Below are 10791 nucleotides of genomic sequence, written 5' to 3' on the forward strand. Positions count from 1 at the left end.
TTATAACATGGATAAACTCCATTGGTGATTGGCGGGATTTGAACCCGGGACCTCGGGCACTGAAGCCTCACGCTCTACCACTAGACCAGCTCGCTACCCCGGGTAAAGTGTTGGATATAAAATAAAGAAGGCAAATTAGATCAAAAAGAATTTATAAATTAGAGTAAATGAATTTTTCAAATCGTGCAAGGTATTTTTTGTTGAAACGTTTGCAACGATCGTTGCATTAACTAATTTTGTGTTTTATTTCAATTCATGTTCATAAATAATGGGTTTAAGTAAACAGGAAATTATCAGGCCGAGTTATCCGAAACCGAATAGAAACAGTGAATAAATGGTACTGTATCAAACAAAAACTGTACAAATATATTCTTACATGAATATCAAACCCTGATTAAAAAAGTAATTTATGTATCGTGAGCCCGATAGCAATCAGCTGACCAAACCACAATAGGTTTTACTTCGTCAGCTGTTTACGTTGTGTTAACAGCTGATCAACACAGCTGACTGTTCACACCCTTTCGCTTGTCCAACACTATACCCTCAATCCGAAATTGAATCTATAAAATTTAAACCTATGTAAGCAAAGAGGTGTTTTCATTTCTATATTTTTTTCTGATGTGTCTTTATACTCAAGTTTATTTAATTAAGTTACACATGTTCTGGGATTGTTTAATTAAACTAGATTCAGAATAATAATATAATAGTCAATGATAGTTTAACTACAAAAATTGCTGTAAAACCATTGTTGGCAAGAATTGAATCCAAAACAGTTTATTTAAATGGAATATATTTCTACATAGATTTAGTTGGTAAAAAGATTAAATAAAGAAGCACGAATTTACTCTAATAAACCTATATTTTATCAATTTCTGGCCTTTTTTATTAATTTACAATTTAGGTGCTATCTACTGAGACAAAACTTACAATACTGAGTTCAATACATGGTTTGAATAAAGTTTAATGGTTAAGGTACAGTTATCGAAGGACCAAAGTACGTACATTTGATCTAAATTTCATTTTCTTGAACATAATTTGAGTGTTTTCCATATTTATTAAAATTATATTACCAGCCACAATATTAATTACATCAAATATAACTTTTTTTGTAAATTACGATTGCTATTGTTAAAGAAACTATGTACTTCTATGCTATAGAAAGGGGCTTATGTAATGCAACTCTTCTGTAGACCACTTCTAAGTAAGTTAATCTCACAATATAAAATGTTAATCATATTCTGCATGGATTGGTGGCTGAGTAGACTATTTCCATCATATGAGCTTTATGCATGAAAAGTTAACTGTTAGGAGGAAAATGTGTAAAAAACTTTAGAATATAAAAAAACCAAATAATTTTATAATAACGTATTGTGATAGTAATAATTAAAAAGCTGGATTTCATTTTACCAAAGTACACCAAAAACAATATTGCACTTTATTCACTTATGTATTATTCACTTAATTACCTAATGACACAATGCTTAAATTAATCTGTTTAAATCCTTTGACACTAATACCTTTTTAATTCATACCCATTTATTCATTGATTTAAGTAAAAATATTTATTTAAAAAGTAAAATATTTATTGGCTAGTAAAATATGGTGGTTGGGGGGTAAACTTGCCTAAAAATGTTCAAATGGACTGTATGTTGAAAGAGCAATATTAAAAACTTGTCACTAATTATTTAACAGATAATACTGTAATGAGATTGGTGAGGTACCTTCCTTTTAACTGAAGTGTTGAGAAGACGAAGCCGGTAGACGTACACGAGTTTCTTCTGCTGGCCAGCTATTGCGTATTGCTCGTACACAGACCCGGACCGGCAGTAGTAGTGTTTCACTTCACAAATGTTCAATAGTTCACTTTTAATATGTGTCACTAATAATAATTAAATATACTTTGGGGTTAAGAGATGAGAGCAGCAATTGGGAGTTAATTGTGCCGGGGACATGTTGGTAGTTGCATGAATGCAAGAGAAGAGAACTGGGGCGAGATTGGGGTTTTCCAGACATCACGTGACAGGACAAAGGTTATTCTATGATATGAAACGTCTGGAAATATCTAGGTAGCGCTTGAATACGGAACATGCCACCCGCCTTGAACCGTACATGGTTCAAAACATTGAGAAAGTTACAAAGTGACACATAATGAATAAAGATTGACATTGAAATATAAGAAACATAGATTAAATATATATACATAACATTGAAATAGAAATATGTTTGAAAATAGAATAAACATTTTGTTTGGTCTGATAATGAGATCAGGGGAGCGGGTACACCTTGGTAGCAGGACGACAGAAGGTTCCCCGCTGAGTCTTGATGGTGACAACTCGGACGATGCCATCTGATCCAGGCGAAGTCTTCACTATGCGTCCAAGAGGCCAAAGTAGTGGTGGTGTTCTAGGGTCCTGAATTATAACGAGATCACCCACTTCTAGATTCTTGTTGGGCTTTTCCCATTTCTTTCTTTGTTGTAGCTGATGTAAATATTCCTGATGCCAACGTCGCCAGAAGCGTTGATGTAGGGCTTGTACAGTTTGCCAATGATTGAGACGATTTTCGGGAACCTCTTCAAGATTTGGTTCCGGTACTGCCACAAGAGAAGTGCCGATAAGAAAATGACCCGGAGTAAGGGCTGAGATGTCAGATGGATCAGCGGATAACGCTGTTAAGGGTCTCGAGTTTAGTACAGCCTCCACCTGTGTAGCGAGTGTTATTATTTCCATTAGTGTTAGAACTCTATCGCCTATGACTCTTTTCAGATGATATTTAGAACTTTTTATAGCACTCTCCCATAGGCCTCCTTGGTGGGGAGTGGCTGGTGGTTGAAAGTGAAAATTTATTGAGTGATCCAACGCGAAGTTGTTAAGAGCATCTTTAGTGTTTGATTCCTTGATGAAATTCTGAAAGGTTTTCATGAGTTGCTTTGAGGCTCCAACATAGTTAGTTCCGCAATCTGAGTATAAGTGGGCACACAATCCACGACGAGAAACAAAACGTTTTAGTGTAGCTATGAAGGAGTCTACAGATAGGTCTGTTACAATTTCTAGGTGCACAGCTTTCGTAGCAAAACATACAAAGAGGCAGAGGTATGATTTTAACCGTTGAGCATTCCTAGTTGAATGAACTTTAATGTCAAAATGTCCACTATAGTCCATGCCAGTGTGATAGAATGGCCTTACAGGTTTTAATCGAGTTTCAGGAAGATCTCCCATCAGTGGAGGTTTGTTTACAGGCTTAAGTCTGAAACATCTTTGACACTTGAAAATCACAGATCTTATCACGCTGCGGGCTGATAATATCCAAACCTCTTGAGACAGAATAGACTGCAGCAATTGAGGGCCTGCGTGTAGATGCTTTAGGTGATAATGCATAATCAACAGTTTGACAGTACAGTGAGATTTAGGTAACAAAACTGGATGTTTCGCATCTTGTGTAAGGTTGGAATGTTTCAACCTGCCGCCTACTCGCACTATTCCACTGTCATCAATATATGGGGATAAACGAGCAAGTTTTAAGCTGCATTGAGATCCCTTTTTGAGAGCAGAGATGTCATCCTTAAATGATGTATTTTGTATGAGTTTGAAAATTCTTAATTTCGCTGAAGAAGTTTCTTGGCAAGTAAGTCGTCCGATGCGGGGATCATTGGCTTGCAGATTATGAATGAATCGCAATATATATGCCATGACATTTACAAGTTTCCTGAAACATGAATATTTTTCTAGTACATCAAAATCAGTGAGTTTAATCTTCTCTGTGGTTGCTAGAACGTTTAGAGGATTTGGCCTTATTTCAAGAGTGTCATCATCAATAACAGGTGTGAATTTTGGCTTGGGCCAAGAATCTGACGATGACTGTAACCATTCCGGTCCATTCCACCATAAATGATGAGTCACAAGTTGAGAGGGTGAAAGACCACGAGTGGCGCAATCTGCCGGGTTGTCTTGAGATTTGACATAATTCCATGAGTGAGGAGAGACCAATGCTTGGAGTTCTGAAATACGATTGGCAATGAAGACTTTCAAGCGGTATGGAAGAGTACGTATCCAGGTTAGGACAATTGTGGAGTCACACCAAGCATAGATTGATTCAATCTTCATATGAGCAGAGAGTATGTTTGAAGAATATTGAAGAAGTTTTCCCAGTAAGTGAGCGCCACAAAGTTCAAGCCGTGGCAGAGAAATTCTTTTCAAAGGAGCGACTTTTGATTTAGAGACGATGAGATAGAGCCTTGTATTCTCTTGAGAGTCAGTGACACGAAGGTAGACAACAGCAGCGTAGCCTTTCTCTGAAGCATCGCTGAAGCCGTGGAGTTGCACAGCCGTATGCAGAGAAGTAGAAATGTAGCGTGAAATTCTTAATTCTTGAATTATTGGGAGTTCTTCTAAGAATGAATGCCACTTGGTTCTAACATCATTTGGAACAGGTTCATCCCAAGTTAGCCCTGTTGTCCAGAGATACTGAATAAGTGTTTTTGCCCAGAAAATTACTGGTGTAAGAAATCCTGGTAAATCGTACAGTTTAGCGATTGTAGACAATATTCTTCTCTTTGTAAGTATAGCACTTATTTCAACATCCTTAACCTTGTAAGAAAGCATGTCGGACTCTGGGGTCCATTTTAGACCTAGGACACTGAAGAAGGCTTCACTATTTTCAGTTAACTCCACTGGAGTCTCTTTATGTTCAATTGGGACTTGGTCCAATAGTTGGGGTGCGTTGCTAATCCATTTTCGGAGTTCAAAACCTCCTCTAGCGAGCAAGTTCTTGAGTTCATTCTGTGCAGACAAAGCTTCATCAAGACTTTCTGCTCCAGCGATGATGTCGTCATAAAATATTGATTTAGTTAGAATCTCAGACGCCTTGGGGTATGAGTGACCCTCATCTTTGACCAATTGTTGTAATGTTCTGATCGCAATGAACGGGGAACAGTTGAGACCGTAGGTGACGGTATTTAGCTTTAAGACTTGAAGGGATTCATCAGGGTTGGATCGCCAAAAGATTAACTGATATTTCTTGTCATCTTCAGCCACCAGAATCTGGCGATACATCTGTCGTATATCACAAGTGAACACAAACTTGTGACACCTAAAGTACAGCAAGACATCACTAATATCATTCTGCAACTTAGGGCCAGGCATGAGGATATCGTTTAGGGAGACGCCATTATTTGTTTTGGAACTACCATCAAATACGACTCGTATTTTGGAATTAGGGGGATTCTCCTTAAATACTCCATGATGGGGTAAATAGTAACATTCACCAGAAAGGGGTTGCTCACATGCACTCATGTGACCTGATTTGATGTAGTCATCCATAAATTCGGAGTATAAATCTTTGAATTCGGGCTGAGCAGCAAATTTTCTTTCCATCGCTTTAAGTCTAAGTTGAGCTGTACTACAAGATTCACCTAATAGTGGATGATTTGGTCTTTTCGGTAACTTAACAACATATCGACCAGAGTTATCACGTGTATGGGTTCTTTCAAAATGCTGTAAGCAGAGAACATCTTCTTCTGACTGAGTCTCACATGTCGGGGGTTCTTCGATTGACCAAAACCTTTGAAGTGAACTGTGAAGGTCTCCATCATGTGTAGTGAGAAAAGAAACAGTTTTTGGGATTGATAACTCAGATGTAGCAACAGGAGCTATGCCCATTACAACAAATCCGAATATAGTTCCTAAAACTTGGGGCAGGTTATGGCCTAAGAAGTGCTGCTCACCAGTCAGTGAGAGAGCGAATAAATCAGCTCCGATTAATAGATCAATTTCTCCAGGTTTGTCAAAACACGGGTCTGCAAGGACAAAATCATTTAAAGATCCCTTCACTTGAGGTGAGACTGGGATCTGAGGCAGTGGTGAAGGGATACGATTCAAAACCAAGCATGGATGATGGTAGGCTAAGCGTTGACCATCCCAGACAGCACACTTTCTCCTCAGGACATCCCACGGATATTGCGACAGGATATGCAAGATATCCCATAGTGGTCCTATGGTCAACCTGGGATATCACAGGATATCCGCAGGAATGCGTAATGTCCCCGCCCGGGGATGTCCTACGGATAAGCTCACACGCATATCCGTGGGACATCCGAGGTCATCCCAGGGTAGTCCTCAGGACATTCTCAGGACATATGGGACTACTATGGGATGTCCCTGGGATAAAGTGTGGTCTGGGCCTGAACATAAAAATCACAAAATAATATAGATTTAGTATGAAAAGCTTAATTATAAGTTTAGTAAATTGATTAAATAGTTAATAAACACAAATTTTGAAGAAAAAAACGAGAAAAAAGTTTTTTGGCCCAGACGGGTTTCGAACCTGGTACCTTCTCCTTATGAGCCTCTTACCTTACCTCCTGAGCTATCTGCGCTTGATGATTATGGGTGTTTTCAAGTGGTTTAAGAGTAGCGGACAGTTGCAATGGTCGCAATACTTAAAATATGTTTGATACTACAGTATAGGCTATATATGATTCTGTTAATCTGTTTAGGCCTCAAGTAGTTGAATTGTTTTTCTGGTAGTTGGAGAGGATACTGGTATTTGAATATAGATTATTTAATCACCATTAGATTAGCACTGTTATAATTGATTGTTATATGATTAAAATTAGTTTTTGGTTGTTTTATTAATTTAAAGTTAGAATTAAATTCACATTTCACACAACTATGATAGAACTCTAGTTTTCCTGAACTCGGTGGTAGTAATATGTCAGTAAAGTAAAGTCAACCCTTGCTAGCCATAGTATTAACAAGACATATTTTCAATCTGGGAAACCTTATGCCTTAAACTTTTAAAATAAATTATAAAACCTCAACATCTTAATGCGTGGGAATCTTGTTTTTAGAAAAAAAAACGGACCAAAATTATTTGTTAAATAATGAAGACGGCCCAATTATAAATTCGGAATTACTGAAAATAATTACATCAAGAACAACACTGTAACATATCCAAAATTCAAAAGATTAATTTTTCTAATATTATTTTTTTATATTTACAATATCCTTTAAATCATCTGTTTTAACTTTGTTTAAAATTAATTTATTAAGTAAATATTTACTTTTTGTACTAGTGTAAACACAGCCTGAAGATGGAAACCAAGTTTCTGAAAGCACTAGTGAAAAAACAAATTATTATATATTGGCCTTGTTGAACATTTAAATTTAGATATACATTTCATCAGTGGTAGTATTTTTTTTCTTCATTTTGTTACCGGGACATTACAGGATATCCAGTGGATGTTGTACATGTCCCGGGATGTCATGGGACATTCTGGAATATCCTATGGCATTCGTACATATCCCGGGACTTTACAGGATATCCTGAGGTTAACTTACAAATCCCGGGACATTACGGTATATTGTAGGATATCCTGTGGATTTCGTACTCGTCCCGGGATTTTGCGGGATATCCTGAGGATAGCGTACATATCCCGAGACATTCTCAGGACATATGGGACTACTATGGGATGTCCCTGGGATAAAGTGTGCTGTCTGGGATTAACTGCAGATATATCAATGTGCACTATTCCTCTAGAATGAATTAGTGAGCCAGAAATTCCTTGGATTTCATCGAGTACGGGAGGCACTGATGAGCTGAACAGCTCTTTCAGATATCAATGTAAGTTGAGATGCAGAGTCGAGCACAGCACGGAGTACAGTTTGCTGACCATCTTTGGAAAACACCTGAACTAAACATGTTCCAAGTAAAATTGTTGTTTTAGTTGGGTTTAACTGGCTAGACAATCCTACAAGAGCACTTTTATTCACTGGTGCGGTGACATGGCTTTGGGGTGCGTTATTTGTAGGCGGCTTACCATATTTTTTTTCAAAAACCTTGGTTGGGTAACTTGGCTGCTGTTGTGTGGGAGTTGAGTCATGTAAGAGAGTGTGATGTCGCTTTGAACAAATTCGACACACTCTATGAGAAGGACAGTTATTAGTATCATGTAGATGGCCTAGGCAGTTGGCGCATAGATTATTTTTACAAGTGAATTCAACTCTATCACTTCTACTTTTAGCCTGAAAGGCTTGACACTTGTATATATTGTGATCGGATGCTTGACAAAACTTACAAGTGTTAGTCACTGTGACGAAAGCTGTTTTAGCTTGAGAGGAGTAAGGTTTACTATCTCGAAGAGGTTTAGGCCTATAACTATTAGATTGAGTCTTTTGCACTGAAGGGTATCTTGCGTTAGCTGAGGGACCAAGACCGATACTAGCTCCTTCTAATCGTTTAAATTCTCTTTCAAGGAATTGAATTAGATCATTTACTGCAGGTATGTCATTGTTTGTGATGCGAGAATCCTCAAAAGATTTTCTTAAATCAGTAGGTAACTTTTTCAAAAGCGTTAGGACAAGCAGAGTATTTTCAGCTGTTATGTCATGGTTGAGATTTTTCAAAACTTGAGTGTTCTCTTTATAAACTGTGAGAAAATGTTGGAGACTTTTGAGAGAACCACTACTTATGCATGGCAAATCAATGATTTTTGTAACAAGCTGAGTTACAACACGCCTTTTGTTATCATAGCGATCCTTAAGCAGCCTAAGTGCAACATCAAAGTTTTCTGCAGTTATGCTTAAGCTCTTTACTAAATCTAAGGGTTCACCACTTAAAGAACTAAGCAGATATTGGAACTTACTCACAGGGGCCAAAGTTTCATTCCTATTAATAGAAGCCTCAAAAATATTGTAGTAGCTAACCCATTCTTCGTAGTTACCGCTGAATTTGGGCAACTCAAATTTGGGCAGTCGCAGAGATGGTTGGGTGGGAGGTGTTACTTCTTTAGTTTTAGCAGGTAACACTATTTTCAAGTCACTGATCAGAGAAATGTACAAGTCCGAAATTTCATCTTGCATAGAGCATGCTTCAGTTTCGTCATAATCAGAACCAGGATCATCATAAACCACTTTATCGAATAAAGCTTTAAAATCAGAGAATAAACCTCTAACTTCATCATCATAGTTGTGTAAGCGCTGAATGGAAACAACATTTAATGATTGAGTTTCTGAGAGAGTAATTTGGGCTGACACAAACTTGCTTATTTTCTGAAGCCTATTTTTGACAAGTTTTGCCTTTTTCTCGAGTGTAGAGAATCTCATTTTAACAGACCATTTATGTAATCAAAAGAGTAAGCTATAGGCCTAAGTTTATCATAAGTTTAGGCCTACGTAAATATTCACCAACACCTAAATATCAAAATAACTCCAAGTCTTAGACCTAACAATAATGCAAATTAATAGCTCAGAATAAATCAATTCATTTACATTCACTCTATAAGAAATAATGAATGTAAAATTATATTTCACTTTACCATCAGACCCAGGATAGACATAGTAAATAAAAGTAAAGTCTATTTAACACAAGTCATTTCATTTGAATCAGTATTTTCGCAGAATAAATTGAGTAGGGAAGTATTTATTATGAGCAATATCCTTAATGTAGACAAGAATCGATTCAACCACTAATATTTCGTTTAATATTCATACAAAACAATATTTTCCAAGATGTATAAACTTGAAGGTTACGTTTATATTTTGATTCAATTCACACAGCTGTATGTAGCTGGAGTGTGTTTTATATTCAGTCAGCTAATTTCCTGTGCTTGAAACTGAGCTTTACATTATGATCAATTTGAAGAAGCAATATCATTGGGCGATTTATTCTGTTTTACGAATCTCGACGCTCATTGGTTCTTGCGACGTGCAGACTGTAGGCAGAGCGCTCTAGTGGAGAAGTTCGCTACCACCAAGGTGCATCGCAAGGACAGAAAATATAAAATGGCTGACTTTCTGATAAGTGAAAATATGTTAGAAAATTAAGGACGAAACATTTAATGACAATAATTGATATGGTGAATTGATTGAGAAACTTAGAGAAAATATTAAATATCCTAACTAATTCCTGATTTCAAATAACTATTTGAAAGGAAATATGACGTGATTCATGTAGCAGTGGGAGGACATGAACATGAAATATTCACGTCTGAGATGGCACAGGGGAATGAAATAAAATATTATTTATTCACCAAAAATAGTAATGGGGAATACAAATGCTGCTCTAATTATTTAGAGAAGTGACACTTTTAAGAGTTTAGTTGTACAATTTTAACAGTTACAGTAGCTAGGCTAATAAAAGCACAATATATTATTAATGATATGATTTTCATCCGGCTCGAAGGACCAGCGGATGGGGGGTAAACTTGCCTAAAAATGTTCAAATGGACTGTATGTTGAAAGAGCAATATTAAAAACTTGTCACTAATTATTTAACAGATAATACTGTAATGAGATTGGTGAGGTACCTTCCTTTTAACTGAAGTGTTGAGAAGACGAAGCCGGTAGACGTACACGAGTTTCTTCTGCTGGCCAGCTATTGCGCATTTTTTTTTTTTTTTTTTTTTTTAATTGCTTTATTTGCAATCTTCAAGATTGAAATAGTGTCAAAAATACAAAGTGTACATACAAACAATTAGATTGACATTCTTTTTCCTTTACAATAAAATGTTCGAAATATTCAGTCGTTCCGCCAGTTGGTGAATTCAGTAATCGTATAGAATGGACGACCTAGCAGCCACTCCTTCAGTTTTGTCTTAAAAATTTTAGGTTTTGAAGTTTTGACTTCATCTGGTAGTAGGTTGAAGAACTTCGCTCCGTTGTACGATGGCTTCATTTCAAACCGCTTGCTGTGGTGGACAGGAAGGTTGAAGTCTCCTGCGCGCCGAGTGTTGTACTGGTGGGTATCTTCATTTTTGGGGAGACCCTTCAAGCAGGCGAGTGAAACAACTTCCAA

At 37.0% G+C, this 10791-nt stretch overlaps 1 protein-coding gene across 1 annotated transcript; it reads right to left on the bottom strand.

Annotated features, from left to right (window-relative positions):
- Positions 1-2264: 2264 nt before the first annotated feature.
- LOC128993095 (uncharacterized) lies at positions 2265-5372 on the bottom strand. The gene is made up of 2 exons (XM_054416852.1): positions 3699-5372; positions 2265-2702 (listed from the first exon to the last, which is right to left on the bottom strand). Exons 1-2 carry the CDS (start codon positions 5370-5372, stop codon positions 2265-2267), a joined length of 2112 nt encoding a protein of 703 aa, XP_054272827.1.
- Between the last annotated feature and the right edge of the window lie 5419 nt (positions 5373-10791).

The sequence above is a fragment of the Macrosteles quadrilineatus genome, unplaced genomic scaffold (genome assembly GCF_028750875.1).
Source record: "Macrosteles quadrilineatus isolate MER2022 unplaced genomic scaffold, UCM_ALF_1.0 Scaffold_4__1_contigs__length_99947679, whole genome shotgun sequence".
NCBI lineage: Eukaryota > Metazoa > Arthropoda > Insecta > Hemiptera > Cicadellidae > Macrosteles > Macrosteles quadrilineatus.

What these genes read in the sequence shown, in the direction of transcription:
- LOC128993095 (XM_054416852.1), bottom strand. Translation starts at nt 5,372, where the DNA reads ATGGAAAGAAAATTTGCTGCTCAGCCCGAATTCAAAGATTTATACTCC. An exon ending in ATTCATGTTTCAGGAAACTT is followed by an intron (nt 2,703 to 3,698) that starts GTAAATGTCATG and finishes CTCGCTACACAG; the next exon opens with GTGGAGGCTGTACTAAACTC.